Source organism: Heloderma suspectum, chromosome 5, assembly GCF_057233095.1.
Source record: "Heloderma suspectum isolate Gila_16-S chromosome 5, 16-S_ref, whole genome shotgun sequence".
In the NCBI taxonomy this organism is placed as follows: Eukaryota; Metazoa; Chordata; class Lepidosauria; order Squamata; family Helodermatidae; genus Heloderma; species Heloderma suspectum.
The window spans coordinates 198,570,665-198,588,404 of record NC_139462.1 but is presented as its reverse complement, the minus strand read 5'-3'; the positions used below and the strand labels follow the sequence as shown (position 1 = coordinate 198,588,404).

The 17,740-nt window shown below is 43.2% G+C and overlaps 1 protein-coding gene across 1 annotated transcript in view; it reads left to right on the top strand.

Annotated features, from left to right (window-relative positions):
• Positions 1-17,740, top strand: part of ST8SIA6 (ST8 alpha-N-acetyl-neuraminide alpha-2,8-sialyltransferase 6) — a 56,526-nt gene that overhangs the window by 14,503 nt on the left and 24,283 nt on the right. The window contains exons 3-4 of the mRNA XM_084860473.1: positions 4,035-4,133; positions 15,792-15,878. Coding sequence (XP_084716599.1) covers positions 4,035-4,133; positions 15,792-15,878 — 186 coding nt within the window. The remainder of the gene's footprint in view (positions 1-4,034; positions 4,134-15,791; positions 15,879-17,740) is intronic.

Sequence of the window (17,740 nt, the reverse complement as noted above, 5' to 3'; positions counted from 1 at the left end):
TGTATTTGGAGACATCATTACGCTGGAGTGGGGGTGGGGGAGGGGAAGGGAAGGGAAGCCAACCCTAATGCCTCATGACCCAGCCTGCGTCCATCAATTGGGATATTAGATTGTAGAACATAGAATCATAGGGCTGGAAGGGGCCTATAAGACCATCGAGTCCAACCCCCTGCTCAGTGCAGGAAGCCTGATTCCCAGGCGGTCTCCCATCCAAGTGCTAACTAGGGCTGACCCTGCTTAGCTTCCAAGATCAATCAGATGAGATCAGGCACATCCAGCCCTTTGCTCAGTTATGGGGTACTATTATGCCTGTTTCTCCTTCTGCAAGCAAGGGTGACCAGGTGTCCTACTTTACAGAAGACAGTTCTCTATTTTGGACAGTCTTCTATTTGAAGGTGTCCTCTATTTGAAGAGGTGTCCAATCCAACTCTGGTTTAAGTAAAAAACTCATAAGGAAGAAGCACAGGAGGGTCTTGAAATTGCCCATCAGCATCTGGACAGCAGACTGAGCAGGCTCACAAGTCACCCACTCAGTCTTCTCTGTTACAGTGAGATGACCTGTATTTCTATTTAAATTATAGTTACTATTTCTAAATTTGCACTTGTACTTATATGTTTGCATAAATCTGCATATGCAAATTGGTGCCCTCTTTTATCCTTTTTTTCTGGTGATGCATTTCCTCTTTTTTTGGTGATGTGTAAGTGGCCACCCTAAAGCAGAACAAGGGTTGCTGTGGAGCACCATTTATGTTCTGGAAATGTCCTCCCCCAACCCCGAGAACTATGAACCATATTCAGGAGAGAGGATTAACAGGCATAATGTGAAGTCCATTTAGGGTAGAACTGGAGGTGACCAAGCCCATGGTATTAGTTTCAATGACAGGTAGGAAAATGGGTGACAGAAAGACTGTTTGCTAATGATGCCACCTAAACTCAACATTAGTTGGCTCATAAATCTAATCTAAGTAGGTCCATAATTCTGGAATGCATAATGAGCCTTGGTTTCATTCCAACAAACTTTAATATTTTTGTAATTCAAACAGAGATTGAGTATGAACAGATTTATATTTCCTGCACATGCACATTTTGCATGACTAAGCATCCAAACTCCTCAAACTTTGTGCATGCTTAGATGATGAATGCTGTAGACAAAGCAGATGTGATAACAACCAGAGAAGGATGCATCATGACACACTATATTATGACATGCAGGGTGGAAAAGAACAATGTATTACTCATGCCACATTCCCATGATGAACTTCGGTGATGAGTACATGCAAAAATAATAATTGAAAAACTTGTAATAGCAGCAACCTTTCATCTGAGTTTAGAAAATTAGATTGTCAACTCTGCAAGCATGTTATGAATTATGATGGGGTCAGTTTACCCATTTCTGAGGTTTGCTGCCATTGTTATGGGGTGGCACAAAGGATGGGCTTGAGCCTGTTTCTTTGCTTGCAGGAGTGGGTGTGGTGAGTGGGTTTTGTGGGGAAGGGGGAGTGAGGTTGGGATTCTTCCTCCTGCCCCTTCCCCTCATAGCTGATGGGCCTTAAGATGTTCACATATTATTTATCACAGAATTTATAAGTCACTCCACATCAAGAGATATTGGAGCAGTGTACAATCAGTTAACATACAAAAGTAAAAGCAAATAGATCAGTAAAACAGTGGCTGGAATTTACTCATCAGTCAGGAAATGCTTGCCTGAAAAGAAAAGTTTTCAGCAAACACCAGAAACAAACTAGTGCAGGTGCATGCCTGTTCTCAGTTGGAAGGGAATTTTGTGGGGTGGGAGCTGCCATATGTAACATCCAGTTCAGTATGGACAAACTGCATATATGCCTGGTGTGGTGTGTGCATACCAGAATCCTGGCAAGAAACATAAAAGGACCTATTGCCTCTTCCCTTCCAGGACCTGTTCATTTTTCACTCACCCTCAAACCGGTCCACCACAGCAGACTGGAAGCCACCCACAGCAATGCCCGCTAGTGTCTGAGACTAAGGAAGGCGACTAGAAGAGGGCTCCCTTTTCATTGCATGGGAGAATGAGCCAGTGTTGGGACTCCATTGCACTTCTTGAGCTAGCCCAGTTATTGTTGTTCACTCCTCCAGCTTCCTCAGTTCCTCACAGCTACAGAATTGAAGAGGTGCACATGGAGGGCTGGAGTGGCATGATGCCTCCTCACTTCAGATACTGTTGGGCTTAGGGTGTCCACGTATGAATTGCCAACAAAAGAAAGAAACAAAGGGCAATTCATCACCAAAAAAGGACAAAAGAGGATAGCAATTTGCATAGCAAATTTGGAAATGATTGTTGTACTGTATTTCTATTTACATTATCAAAATTATCTCATCATAGTGTGGAAGACTGTGACCAGGTGTCTGCCTGTTGAGTCTGCTGTTAAGGTGCTTACTGTTGATGGGCAACTGTTACATAGGAACTTAGGAAGCTGACTTATACTGAGGCAGACCAGTGGTTCATCTTAGCCCAGTATTGTCAACACTGACTGGCAGCAGCTCTCCATGATTTCACGTAGGGGTGTACGAACCCCACGCACCAGTCCACCTGGGGGTCCGTGGTGGGGGGGAGGCAATCCGTTCCTCCCCCCGGAATCCTCCCCAGCTGGCTTCACTCCGCAGCACATCTGCAGAGCTGCTGTCCGGATCCATCCGCAGCCGGACTTCTGCACGCTGCCGGTCTGCAGACGCAAAAAGATTTACATAGCCTATCACGAAAAGAGCAGGGACGCAAATGGCATAGTGGATGCTATTTATATTGCTGTGATAGGTTACATAAAGATTTATGTAGCCTATCGTGAAAAGAGCAGGGACGCAAATGGCATCCGCTGTGTGGACGCCATTTGTGTCCGCAGACCTGCAGCGGACAGCTGCAGACTCAGCGGACGGACCTGGACCCGGCCGGTGGCAGCTAGGGTCCGTCCAGGTGAGCTTCACGGGGTGGTGGATGGGGGTTCGTCTATTCCACCACAGACTCATTGGAGTCCATGGCAGAGTTCTCCGCCATCCCTAATTTCAGGCACGGGTTTTTCCAGCCCTACTTGTAGACACCAGGGACTGAACTTGGGAACTTCTGCATGCAAAGCAAGTGCTCTACCACTGAGCTACAGCCCCTCCCCTCATGGTTCTTCTTGTTCTTTATCTTTAAACCAGAATTTGACCGGACAGACCTTCAAATAGAGGACAGCTTCAAACAGAGGACTGTCCTCTGTAAAAGAGGACATGTGGCCACCCTAGCTTGGGCTGTGTTGCAAGAGAATAGGCAAACCTGCAGGGAACGTAATAAGTAAATAAATAATGTGGTTATTTATTTATTATATAAATGTAATAATAAGTACAGTAAGTGAGTGAGTAAGTGGATGAATGGAATTCTCTGTGTGGAAGATTTTCTTGCCATATTGAGGTGTGCATCTGATGTCAGGGGCCCAGGATGTGAGGTTACAGCACATGATGCAGTAAATCCGGACATTCTAAGTAGGTCTATGTCTAGTCATTGTGTGGTTGGAGGCCTGCCAGGGAACCCTGTGTAGGCTGCCTTGTGTTCCATCATAGAAGAAAGGCAGGCTATAAAAGTAATAAATAAACTATAATTGTATTATCTGAAATGCACATTTATTCTTGAAAGTAGCATCTTGGGAATAGCTTTGTAGAAGCCATTATTATTTATTGTTAAAATATGCTGGTACATTTTTTGAGATGTAATTATGTTGAAGCTACATGCAAGTTCCATTTTTTTTAAAAGAAAACATTTCTGATTTACATCAGAATCAACACAATGCACTGAGCAATACAAGCTAAACTTAATTTTTAAAAACTCGAATATGCTTCTGGTGGCAACTCAAAGGAGTCCTTCTCTAGACTGAAGCCACAGAATAGAAGTGAAACAGACTTCGCTGGCATTTCTTCCCCTCCCAAATTCTAGCTGTTCCTTATCTTTGCTTCACAGCAACGCATTGTGCTGCTGCCAAGTCCATTTTTATTCTTTCAGAGATGGATTTTCCTTTTTATATAAACAGAACAACTCCTAATCAAACTGGAATTCAGAAGACTGAACAAGCCTCAAAATGCAAAGAGATGTGGAGAAACAATTGGTCATCATCTATCAAGAAGAAAAGGTAGGGTGTCTGCTTTTGTTTTAAATGTATTTGATTTACATCCATACGCAGCTGTCGCAATCCTGAAAAACCAGGTATGTTCATTGTTCCATGTGTGATGTGCCCATCACAAATCAGGGATATGATGGAGTCTTATTGTAGCAGGGGTGCTGAACCTCTTTCAGCCCGAGGGCCAAATTCCATTTTGGAAAAGCTCTCAGGGGCCACATTCCAGTGGTGGGTGGGGCCAAAGGGAAAAGGGGCAGGGGCAAAAATACCAGCATGCTTAAAAGTTTGTACTGCCAGTAACGAAGCCTTAGGAGAGGCATTTCAACTTTTTAGAATGGGAAGAAAACTGCACAAATGCTGGAAAACCACCAAATGATCAGTGGTTGGAGAAAGGCCAGGGAAAATGGGTGGAGCTGTTTGGGGAACCCTGGAGGGCTGGACTGGAACCTTAGAAGGGCCTGAGGACCCTTGAATTATAGGACCTTGGTCAAGACCTGAGATCGCAGGCTTAGGAAAGGAGTGGCCATGTCTGAATCCAAACCTGGAATGTGTATTCTCCAACCCAGAGTCCCTCACATCAGATGCTGAATCCAGGGACTGGAGCCGGAGCCTGAAGTGCACATCACAGGAGGTACTGCTCTGTTGGCCAGGCAAGCATAGAAGTCCAGGCTTCCAGTAGTAGGGATGTATTAGGGATGGCGTCCACACCTGGTATCCTTGGGCAGTTGCCAAGGCCTACTGCTGGCGGCTGGCCCTAGCCGCCATTTAAATTTCCCACAATGCTGCCAACATGGAAGCATTACAAGGCATTGTGGGATATGACAGCTAGTTCCAGGCAGCCAGTGCTGCTTGGAGCATCACTGCTACTGCCTTCCACCCCTGTGAAGTAAGCCCTCCAGGACCTATCAAAAGAGGAGGGGACCTACTGGATGGTATTATGCCCAGGACCTCCACAAACCTGGGCATGGCCAATCGAAGAGCTTCACACTGCTGCCAGGTACACTGAATACTGCCATAGTTCCCTGTTCTCTTCTCTACTTGAAGGTGCTCTGAGGTCTAAATTCACACAGTTCCAGGTAGACCATGATCCTGCCTTCCCAGTTCAAGCCCCAGCATCCCTGAAAGTACTGTATGGGTTTTTTGCTAGCCTGACTTATTACTGCTCTTCTGGCTTCATCCCAATATTTAGCCCTAGAACTACTGCTTCTGCTCGACTCTCCTACATAATGCTCATAACGTTAATGCAGCAATGCACAATGACAAGCAAGCAAACAGCCACTGTTTTGTTGATGTGGCTGTTGGTGAGTTTTCTTCTATATGTACTGATTTCTATGTTACAGGTTTAAAGAAGCAAAAATTACCATAACCTGTTTCAGCAAGATTTTTCCTTTACAGCTGAGGATGCTTCTGAGACTTCGTTTTTTAAAAAATATTATCATTTGTTCGTTTCCATCAGGTTTCAAGTTTTGCCAGAATGTATCATTATGACAAAAATCGTCAAGAAAAACATATTTTCATTCAGGCTTTTTTGTGTTTTGATCAGCACATATTGTTTAAATGCTATATCTTTTTAACGAGAGGCTTCTAGGTCAGGGCGCACATTCAGAATGCTCTGATGAATCACAACTGGATGAGACGCCGCACAACACAATCGATAGGCGCAGCTGCCCGGGCATGTGGTGGTGTGTGCTGCAATCCTACGCCACTGCTAATGAGTGGTGACCAGGGAGGGCCAAGGTCTTGAGTCACATAGTTCACCTACTGCTAAGGGTAGTATTAGCCGAGGCCAGTCAAGCAGTTGGATTCCGGACTGGCTCCAGATGTTTTGACTACAACTCCTATAAGCCCCAGCCAGCATGGACAAAGGTCAGGGATCATGGGACTTCCAAATCCAAAAGTTCTGATGGGCACAAAGTTGCCTACCCTTGCATCATAGGGTGATGGGGCAGGACTGCCCACCAGTGGAGTACTGGAACCATGGCTTGTGGGGACGTCGTGCTTTTTTGTTAGCAGGGTTGCTGCTCCTCAGAATTCCCTGTTCCCTCCAAGCTTAGCTGCAATTCTCACAGTAGCTGGACCAGGGAATGAATTTCCCCAGCAATTCAAAGTATTTGGGCTGGCTTGGTCTTGAATGGGCAATTAAGACCCATCTACTTTACAAAAGTCCTGCTCCTGATGGAGGTGAAAACTGCTAGGAATGGTTTGTTGATATAGATCAACACACTGCCAAGGACATGCAATGGTGTAGAGACCCTTCACCTGATCACTGGTGCATTCAGCAGACTTAAGAACTGCCATGCTGTGTTAGACCAATTACCTATTATGGGGGTGGGCAGCCTAGTGCCCTGCAGATGTTTTAGACTATAACTCCTATAAGCCCCAGCCAGCCTGGCCAGTAGTCTGGCATTATGTAGTCCAAAACATCTAGAGGGCACTGGGTTGTCTACCGCTGGTCTATTATTACCAGATTCCAAGAACACTAACCACTAACACGAAGCCTGGTCCCTTGTTTGAGACCAGGAAACCTGAAAGACCACCATCTCCCATATGAGCCTGCCCAGGTTGGGTGCAGTTTTTTATTCTATTGCTGTGTTTTTAACTGTGTTTGTAATGCATTTGTTTTATGATTGTTTTCACCAAGTCTTTATTTAAAATTTTTGGTTTCTATGATTCGTAGTCACTTCAAGTGCCACTTACTTGGTGGAAAGGTGGGATACAAATAAAATAAATACAATGAAATATTAGCCAAGATATACAGGGGGTATTTTTTCCTATGTTCAAGGCTTAGTTATAGTTTGCTGGGGACTCAAAAATAATACCAGAGATTGGAGTCCTGTAGAGGTGACCTGATCATCCCTTCACCAACTATATTATTTGAGTTTTATAAGGATGTAAAGACCTGCCACATACTGTCAGACCACTCATAATCAGGCCTAGCACTGTTGAAACATATTGGCAGTAGGTCAGTAGGATTTTAGTCAAGAGATCCTTTCAACTGGAGATTCCAGGGACTGAACAAGGGAAAGCAAGTGCTCTGTCACTGAGCTATGCCCCCTTCATTTTATGTTTGTTCATTCAGTTCTCCTTATTATCTGAATTCACGGCGTGCCCTTCAAGTAGACCCAAGCCAATGTAAATTGAATTCCCATTTATTTAAATTTCTGATTATCCAATCATTTTCAATGTCCTTCAAGCTGTTTGGTAATATAGGCTTGTACTCTAATCCATTATTGCTCTGAGATATTGCCCACTGACCCATCTGAGCTGACGGAAGTGGACTTCCCTGCCCCTTCCTTCCCCCGGTAGCCCTGCCATCCCACTGAAAATTCAGACCCTGCTGAATGAGGTGAGCTGTGGTCTGAGGGGAGGGGAGTGGGATTCCCAAATATCAGGTGGAGAGACCTTCTGCAAGTGGAGCTCTTACTCTCATGGAAAGTCCCACTCTTGCGGAAGGCTGTTCCTGGATCCAACCCCTTGTGTAACATTTGGTATGGGCTAGTGCTGGAAAGAGGACACTGGTTTAGCCAAGTAGCATTCATTATTTTTGTTATTTTAACTGGGCTGACATGTCTTTGAGGTGATTAGAAGGTATGCAATAAATCATCCATGGGATAGCAGAAAAGTCTATAAATGTGATACTTGTTCTCTGTCCTGGCTGGGCGATTTGCCCAGATTAAAACACATTGCTTGATCTGCACAATAAGTATTGAGTTGGGTATTTGCATATATTTGTCACCTCTTGAACACAGAAGGGACCAAATGAATGCAATCTTGTAAAAAATAACAAATGAACAAACGAACGAACAAACGAAAGAAAGAAAGAAAGAAAGAAAGAAAGAAAGAAACTGTCTTTCTTTCAAAGACAAAGGAGACAAAGAAACAAATAATGTCCTGGCTGCAAAAATTAAAAATTAAAAAATCATAAAAGACAGAACGACAACATTCTAAACAGGCCTGTAAAACGAAATGCTCCCCACCATTTTAGATGCCATCTAACTAGAAAGGCCCTTCGTAGAAAAGCAAATAGATGTTGAGCGATCAACCAAAGCTATTTCACATTTTAAAAAGAAATAGTAGCAAACTGAAGACTTTTTCATTTTGCTGTAGATGTCTGGGACTGAATGGGTGTTGTGCCACAGAGAGTGCTTTTAATGTTTAGTTCTAACCCAGCCTCAATAAGAAGCATGAAAAAACGACCTCCTCCCAACCCTGCCCTGTCTGAAGGTTTCCTACATTCCGAGGGGCTTTGTTGTGGATTGGCAATGAAACTTCTAAAGCAATGCGATACTTAGAGGTATCTGCTTCATCCCACATCAGGATCCTCCCCCCACCCCCATCTTACCACTATCTGCAGACAAATAGCCACCTTGTGAGCCTCTGTTGGATCGAACGGTGGGTAAAAATAAATATGTTTTCAGTGGATGGCACTACACCCGTTGTTGTGAGTAGCTTTGATCTCTGATTCTTTTTCTCCATCCTCTGTGGCAAAAAGTGATGGTGTCAGCCTCACTAGCACCCTCCAACGCAGAGGCCAAGCTATGTCACAAAGGTCCAAGCCATCTAGCTTCTGAGCCTTGAGTTTTAATCCTCAGGATCAATTCATTATTTTGTTTAAGGATAAAATACAACATAAGTCCTACTTAGAATAGATCCAAGTTAGTCATACTTGAGGTCTCATTCATTATGAGTGCTAGACCGTATGCAAGTATGTAGGTCCTTCATGTGACCATGGAGCTGAAGCTGAGCATGAGTACTTTGATGTTCTTTGAAGCTGAATGTTGTCTCTGTGGCTTTCTAATACTGTATGTTGCCAATCCAATGACATATCTTCCAGATGCTGACAGTTGTTCTCATTTTCTGATCTCTAGCTAGCGTATATCCTTAGGCAGCTGTTGGCTTTCACAGGAGTTTCCCCTAGACGGTATAACTGCCCCAAGTCACCTTCCTCCCCCTCCTTTCTGTTGTATCAGCTTTATAGTCTTCCCCTTAATTCATAGAGATTGTCCCCTCAGGCTCCAGCCTTCTAAGTAAAATTATTCTGGAATGTATGATGCTCTTCAGCACCAACGAATGGAATTGTTGAGTAATTTTCTCTACAGCCCCCTTATGTTTTTCTTTGCTTGGCTGAACTATCATCTGATACTAATATTACCATACTTTTTATGTAAGCAGTAGCTTAGTAAAACCAGCTAAGTTGAAATGATTGGATTTTTAAAACTCTTCTTCATTGAGTTTGTCTATCAGCTACAATCTGTTAAGGTTCATTACATGAAAATGTTCATTTTCAGGACAAGAAAGTGATGCCTTTCCTATGTTTGTTCTGGGCCAAGCTGGCTGGGCCAAGTGCACCCTCTTTGGTGCCAAGTCCTCCTTTAACCATAGTTCCCATCACCAAAGACCCCTCAAGGCCAGAGAGATAATGCTGCATGCCCTATCACAGGGGGTGGGCAACCTGCTGGCCTTCAGATGGTTTTGGACTACAGCTCCCATCATCTCTGACCATTGGCCATGCAAGTGAGGCTAATGGGAATTGTAGCACAAAACATCTGGAGGGCTCAAGCTTGCTTGCCTCTGCCTTATCATATCGGTAATGGGTTTCCTGATAGGGCTTTATTTACCATTGTAGGTATACCATTACTGTCTGAAGAATTAGTGGAAACCGATGTTCCATCATGACTATGAGCTTTTCTCCATGAGGCTATTAATCAGCTGTTAATCCATCATATCTGCTTTCAGTTTTGTCATAGAATTGAGATCTGAGCACTAGACGAAGAGCGTTGCATTTCCTGCTTTTCTGCTACATAACCTCTCTACACATAGCAGTTATACTGTTATCATACTGTTAACATAACTACTGGTATACATGACACCAGTGGGCAGCAATGGTTATGATAATGGTATGATAATGGTATAACTGCTATGTGTAGATTCAGCCTAAGTGGCACTGTGGTACAGCAGAATACCAGAAATAGCAGAAATACCCAAGAGGAAATCAAGCTTTCTTTCGCTTTCACAATTAAGTGCCGTCTTTTCCTGCTCTAAAAAATCTCGCCAAAAATTCTGGTTAGACACAGAAGTGAAACTGGAGGGTCACGACGTTGTCTAAAGAACCTATAAACAACTGTGAGTAGGGAATGACAAGTGCACAATAAATGCCTCATGTAGAAAGGCCCTATGGAATGGAATGGAATGGAATGGAATGGAAGGATGTGGTGGGGTGCAGTGTATTTTGACTCTCGATTGACCCGAAAGAGATGGAAGAGTTTTAACTTACACAAATTATTTTGCTGGTGTAACATTACACTGGCATGATTGGGTTCTGAGTAGTCCTGTGACTTCACCCAACATTCCCTGCAGTTCTGCCCATTTTTGGTTCCTCTGCCAGCGGAGTTGATCTGTGGTGATCTGCTACAATAGAGTCTCCAGTCAGAGGTAGCTGGAGCATAAGATTGTGCTGTTAGTTATATAAAATAAGTCAAATCATAGACATATGCTTAATCTATACAGATCAAAGAATTCCATTTTTCTTGGTGCCAAAATCTATGTGTGCATGTGTGTGTGTGCGCGCACTTAATATACAGTTTATCCACAGCTCCTGTGAAGGTCTGAGGCCTACAGAGGCAAAGGGAAAAAAGGTCAGACTTAGAGGCTTGGGGTTTTTTGTTGGGAGGGGGTATCCCTGAGAGGATTAGTTTCATTTCCTTAGCTAAGTTTCATTTCTTCAGGTTTGAAGCAGTATTTTCAGTTTTGAGGGAGGAAGGTATAAAAAGAAAGAGTCAGAAAGACCAGAGACTAAGAACAGAATCCAGGAGACCAGAGCCTGAAGAGGGAGCAGGAAGAAGCAGCCCAGAGAAGTCTAAATACAGCTAAAGGAACTTGCATTTTGCAACTTTTATTTTCTCTTAATGCCATTTGTGTCACTCAGCTCTATTGTGTAAGTACCTTTAGTTGTGATTTGCTTGCTTTAAAATGCCAGGAAACTATTGTGGTTAAACCCTGTCTCTGGAGTGTCTATTACCCCATGCCTACAGCCTAAACCCTAAAGGAGAAGGTAAAAGAAGGCAAGTGGACTCTGAAGGAGGTAAGAGATCCTTAAGGAGTTGCTCAGGAAGTCCAGGTCATAATGGGAACCCTGACACCCCCAGTGGAGGACAATGGTGCAGTTAAGTATTTTCAGATATAAGAAAGAGCTTTTATGTCCATATCAAGGACCATATTTCCTCTGGAAGACTTAACTGCCATCTATATAGACCATGGGGCTGTATCTTTTCCAGACATGCAAATGGAAAAACACAATATTTCAACTACTATGATCCAACAAAGTTGCAAACACATGGAGAATGGAAGGCGTTCTAACTCTGAACTATTCATAACTCTCAAGAGAGAGCCTTTAGACCTAGGTAGGAAGTAAAATTCTATACATATCCACTCAGAAGTAAGCCCTGTTGAGACCAGTGAAGTTTGCTTCCAGATACGTGAGTATATATACTTACCTGTGAGTAAGCCCCATTGAACTCAATGGGGCTCACGTCTAAGTAGACATGTATGGAATTTCACAGTTAATGTATCATCTAAGGGCTTCTGCACATCAGATGGATGGTTCTTCAGTAATGTGGCTACTCTTTTCCCCAAAACATTGCACTATAAGGGTGCAATCCTATGCAGGTTTAGACAGAAAAAAAAGTCCTACAACTCCCAGCATGCCCCATGCTGGCTGGGACATGCTAGGAGTTGTAGGATTTTTTTCTGTTTAAACATGCATAGGATTACACCCTAAGTGACTTTCAAGGCACAAGTGGGATTGGTATTGGCAACAAACACACATAATGTTTCTTTTTCAAATCTGAATTATGTCTCTTTGCAAGATGCTTAATCAAAGGACAAAAAATTCAGTTGTGTGTGCATCTTTGTAATCTTTTGTGGTGGCTCATTTGATATGAGTGTGATGCTCCGTTTGAATATGTCTTGGCAGACAAACATCCTTTTTTAAAAAAATATTGAACATCAGCCTTGAACACAAAAGTGAAACTGTTGAAAGAGCCCAAGAAAGAAAGAAGTGAAAATTCAAGGCGACGTGCTGCTTTATATTGCTTTCACAAGGGTTGTCTCTCAAAACATCATTAATGTTTAAAAACCTGGTTTAACAAGAAGGAGATTTTCCCTGGCACTAACACAGGAAGGGATGTCTGTGTCAGAGGCTTTCTCAAGTAGGACTGCCAGATATTTCTTCAGAAGCAACTCCTGTATCTTTGAGAGATCTGTGGTGTGGAGAAAAGTCCATCCCACTCAGCAAGAAACACCCCAATTTGAAGAGCTTTGGTTACTTGCTGACCATTCCCTCTGTGCTCTGCTATAGTTCAGAGCCTTAGCCTGAATATCAGCTTTATCCAAGCTGCCTTCCCCAGATGTGTTGGACTACAGCTCCCATCATCCCCAGCCAGCATGACACCAATGAGAGTTGTAGTCCAACACATTTGGAAGGCACCCATTTGGGGAAGGCTGCCATATACCATAGTAGGCAGAGAACTGCACAGAACCCCATGAATCAAGGTAGGAGCTTTCTCCACTGCAGAGCATTTAGTTGGACGAGAACCACATCAGGCACGTATTGTAAGAAAGGAAAAAAAATTCCTTGCTGCATCCATCTAGGGCAGCATTCAGTTTTCTAACAACAACAACTGTCCACATGGTTCGGGGAGCTCACAAGTAGGAAGTAATGGGTTGTGAGAAGAATGATGCTCATTCCCTGCTGTTTGACTACAGGAGGGATGGGGAATGTGTGGTTGTAGCATATGCCTGTTATATTCATGTATAAGGTTGCAGTGTTAACTGTGACCCAGGTAAGATAGGGTTAATAAAGGGTTAGAGAGTGAGTGAAAGGTGGGAGGGGCTTGTGTGGGGGGGAGGATTCTGAGGTGATAAAAGGAATTAATTGACACTCAGAAGTGAAATAAGGCCTTAGGGATTGAAGAAGCTACATCTAGTTAGTGGGGTTTGAGGAAGAGGATTTAGAGGGGATAGAGTAGGTAGGAGAGGACCGAGAATAGTATATATAGCTCTTTTTGTGTTTAATAAATTTTATGGGTTTGTTTTCAATACAAAATCCCATGTGTTTGGCTTATTGTGCTACCATTAGAAAACATATTTCTTTGTTACTTTTCCTGTATTGGGTAGAGGGAACCAATTCGGCATAGTGGGTGTCTCTTTAACCCAGAGATTAAAAGGACTGAAACATGGTGTGTCAGTGAAGACAACTGACCAAAGTGGAGGCAGATGACCTGAGGGGTTTTCTTCTCAGTTTCATCAAGTGGAAGCCCTCACCATTGGCCGTTCTCCTCTGGCTATGCTTCAGCCCTCACATTGGCTATGGGAGCTGCAGCCCTACAACATCTGGAGGGCCACCCTGTTCCTGTACCAGATTAAATGAGATTATACCGACCCTGTACGTATGCTACTGAACACATGGATGAGATTCCTGTTTGTTAAAATAATCTGATCATAGAGCTCGCTTTTACCTGAAGAATTGTCTCCTCCCATATAGGTGAAGACCTTTTTATTCTTCCAGGCATTTTAGTTTTTTAGTTTCTGTTTTAAATCTGCTATTGTCTTTTAAATATTTGCACTACAGCAAGGTTCTATTTGGTTATTATTTTTACTTTTTATACTGTAGTTTTAAGCTTCTATATTTTTATATTGGGCCGCAGTGGCTTAGTGGTTAAGACGCTGAACTGCAGACTGGAAGGTCGGCAGGTCAGCAGTTCGAGACCTGGGTGCCGCGTGACAAGAGTGAGCTCCTGTCTTCAGTCCCAGCTCCTGCCAACCTAGCAGTTCGAAAGCAAGAAATTGCAAGTAGATAAATAGGTACCGCCTCGGCGGGAAAGGTAACAGTGTTCCGTGCACCTTTTATCATCTTGTACTTTATGGTTTTAATTGTTGTGAACCACCCAGAGAGCTTCCGTTACTGGGCAGTATAGAAATGTAATGAATGAATGAATGAATGAATGGGGAGGGGGATTGGTTCTACTTTCCTGTCAAGTCAGAACCCATATCTTCCCAGATGCCAAAATACTTCAGATATCAACGGAAGAAGAGTGAGATGGCCCCTAGCTGAGTGGTAAATGGCAGCTAGCTCAGCTTTCTCTGCTAGTGACATTCAGAGTCTACCTTTGGTTTAGCGTGCCCACTTATGGATCACCAAAGAAGAGGAAATGCATCACCAGCAAAGAGGATACAACAAAATTTGCACATGATTTGCACATGATGTGTATGGATACACATTTGTAAATAATTACTCTAATTTAAATAGATATACAACACATCTCATCATAGTGGCCAGGTGACCACTATGTGTGGCCACTATGTGACCAAGTGACCTGTGTACCTTCCTCAATTTGCTGTCCAAGTGCTAAATATTGATGGGCAACTTTAAGGCACCTGCTGTTCTCCCTTCTTATGGTTCCATATCTTTAAACTGAGCATGGACTGGACAGCCTTCAAACAGATGACTGTCCTCCAACAGCCCTTCAAATAGAAGTCTGTATTCTGTAATGTACAACACATGGCCACCTTACTTTGGTTATGAACAGGGAAGTATCATTCGACACAGGGGTGCAGACCCTTTTTCAGCCCAAGACCCATTTTCCATTTCAGAGAAGCTCTCCAGGGCCACTTTCTGTGGTGGGCAGGGCCCAAAATACCAAGAATACCAGCACATTTTAGTTTCAGGCTCTTACCGCTGGCCACTGAGCCTTAGGAGAGGCATTTAAATGGGGAAATAATTGCACAAAAGCTAGGGAAACGCCAAACAATCTGTGGTTGGGGAAAGGGGCTTGGGCCAGGGGAAAGGGGTATGGCCTTCTGGAGACTATTAGAGGGCCAGATTAGGGTTCTGGCCCTGAGGCTCTGCACCCCTGATTTAACAAGGCTAAGAGAGAACTGACAGTTTGCCCTATCACACCTTGAAGAACCACAGTAAGTGCAGGGAAAACACTAGGGATGTCTGTCACTGTGAAATCTGGTTCTTTTTTTTTTTTTTTGGCTCAACAGAGTTCTGCGGTTGTTTCCCAAACTCTGAGAACATTTTTGCGCATTTGGGGGGGGGGAGGTTCTGCAATTTGCAAATTTCTGAGCAATTAGCACAAATTACGGCTGAATTTGCACAAACTACATGATTTGCGTAAATTCAGAGGTAATTTTTGCAAATTCAGCCATAATTTCAACAAACGGTTGTAATTTGCACAAATTGCTCAGGGATTTCCTTGAATTGCTAAGGAATTTGCACATATTGCAGTACCTCCCCACCCCCATGCGTGAAAATCCACAAACTGGCCTGACTCACTGCAGACTGAGTCAGGTGCCACAAGAACTGAAATGAAGTCTGGGGGGCTGAGCCTAGGAAGACTCATCACCCATCCCACCAACAGTTTTCTGTGACATTCCTAGGAAACACTGCGGGGCAACAAATAGCTATTCAAAATCCCACTCCCATAAGATTATCTGGCTCTGTCCCAGTGCCTTTTTGTAGAGAACAAAACCTTTCTGAGGGGACCCAGAGCCAGGCCAGCCTTCTCCAGAGTGCCTACATCACACATGGATTGAAGAAGAAGACAATGTTAACAGTTTTGTGCTTTTCATGCAAATGTGTGCCTCTATTATTCTAACCTTTTTTAGATATTCTGAAGACTATTATTTGCAGATAGTGGGGAAACTACAGAACTGCACATGGAACAGGAGGCCACAAGAATACGTCAAATTCAGGTAAGGCTGCAATCCTATATTCACTTATTGGGGAGAAAGCTGCATTGGAATCAGTGGGATTTATTTCCAAATAGACGTGTATAGCATTGCTCTGTAAATTTGTTTCCTTAATTCTACAAGACGGCCTGCAGGAGAAAATGTGATATACTGAAATAATCAAACTACAAAAATATGATACACTGAAATAATCAAATGATGAAAATGTGATATACTGAAATAATCAAACAGTCTTTTTAGATCTTTCTTACAAAGTACACTGTTGTCCATTTTTTACTACTTTGGGAATACAATGCTATATTATGGCAATTTTCAGCAGTGTGAGAGCAAAAGAAATGATCGGTAATACTACTTTATCTTGCTTTACTCCATATTTGTGGACAAATAACAGAACTCACCAGTATTAGCCTTGTAGGTTCAATATTTTTAGTGGTAAGGCTGATGCATTAATCACAACATCAGTAAACAATGTGTGTCTGAAAGGGCCCTGGTGGGAAAATGGGTGCCGTAGCCAATAGGAACACTTGGAGGGTATTCCCGCTCCCTTTTCCAACCTGGTAGCCTCTGATTGTGCTGGAGTACAACTCCCATCATCCCCCGTCAGCATGGCCCTTTGTGGAGGAAAAGGCTATCAATAGCCAATAGTCATGACAGCTAGCCTATCTGCAGAATCACAGGCAGCATGCCTCTGAATACAGGTTGCTGGGGAACAGTACGGAAAAGGGTCTTCTGACTGTCCTGTTTATGGGCTTCCCAGAGGCATCTGATTGGCTACTGACCTTTGGTCTGATCCAGCAGGGCTCTTCCTATGCTGTTATGAAAGAACGAATCATCATACATGTTTTTCACAATACAGCCTAAGTTCTGAGCTTTTAAGTTCAATTGCTTTCCTTGCCTAAGCATATTATCTCTGGTTGATCATGCCCATCATCATCATTTCAAAGAATCCACTGAGAGATCTTGGGACACATGTGATCATAACTCCCATCCTTTGACCCATTGTAGCATCTGAAGTCCTGTAGTTTGATATAAGCCCCACTGATGTCTGAAGTCATGGGAAATATTTCCACTAAGGTTTATGGGTTTGGGATCATGCCACTACACTGATGATGCAGATGTGTGGTGATGAGGAACAGAAGCTCATATTAATTCAGACTTGCCTTGCCATGCTAACAGGGAACGATGTTGCAGCCCAACACATCTGGAGGGCACCAGGCTGGGGCAGGCTGGATTAAACACTACCAGATATACGGATTTAGGACTTCTATTCCATCCTAATTCACATGTGGTAGCCATGACATTTTCCTTGTAGCAAGTTATCATGTTGCTGTTTTTTGAGGGGGAAACCCATAGGTCTAAAACATAAAGTTGAAATCTGCTTTTAAAAAGATTCATTTCTGCAGCTGAAACATACTATGAGCATTAGGCCAAATTGTGTTGGAAGTGTTGGCATTTCCTAATCCAGCGTTTTTGTTTTTGGTCAGCCACTGGGCTAATGGAATGAGGGAGAGGAAAATGTTTTTCTTTCTGCATGCATAACCACTGAGTTGCCAGTAGTTCTGGAGGAAAAAATATTTATTTAACAAGCACCTGTTTTCATGTAGATTCTCTCTTCCTCAATCTCTCCTCCTTTTTGTACTTTTCGGAAACAGGATATTAAAATTTTACAGAGATCTTGCTTTGACAACATATCAGAGGCTGGCGAGAGTTCTGATCTTTGAATATATCTGGGAAAACAGAGTTTGCCTGTTAGAACTGAGTACATTCCCTGCGTTTTTCAGTATGGGTGTGAGGACATGGGGCATGTTTTCATGAGCTATTTACTCTGATTTGGCTGCGTGTGGAGGTCGTTAGAGATACATGAT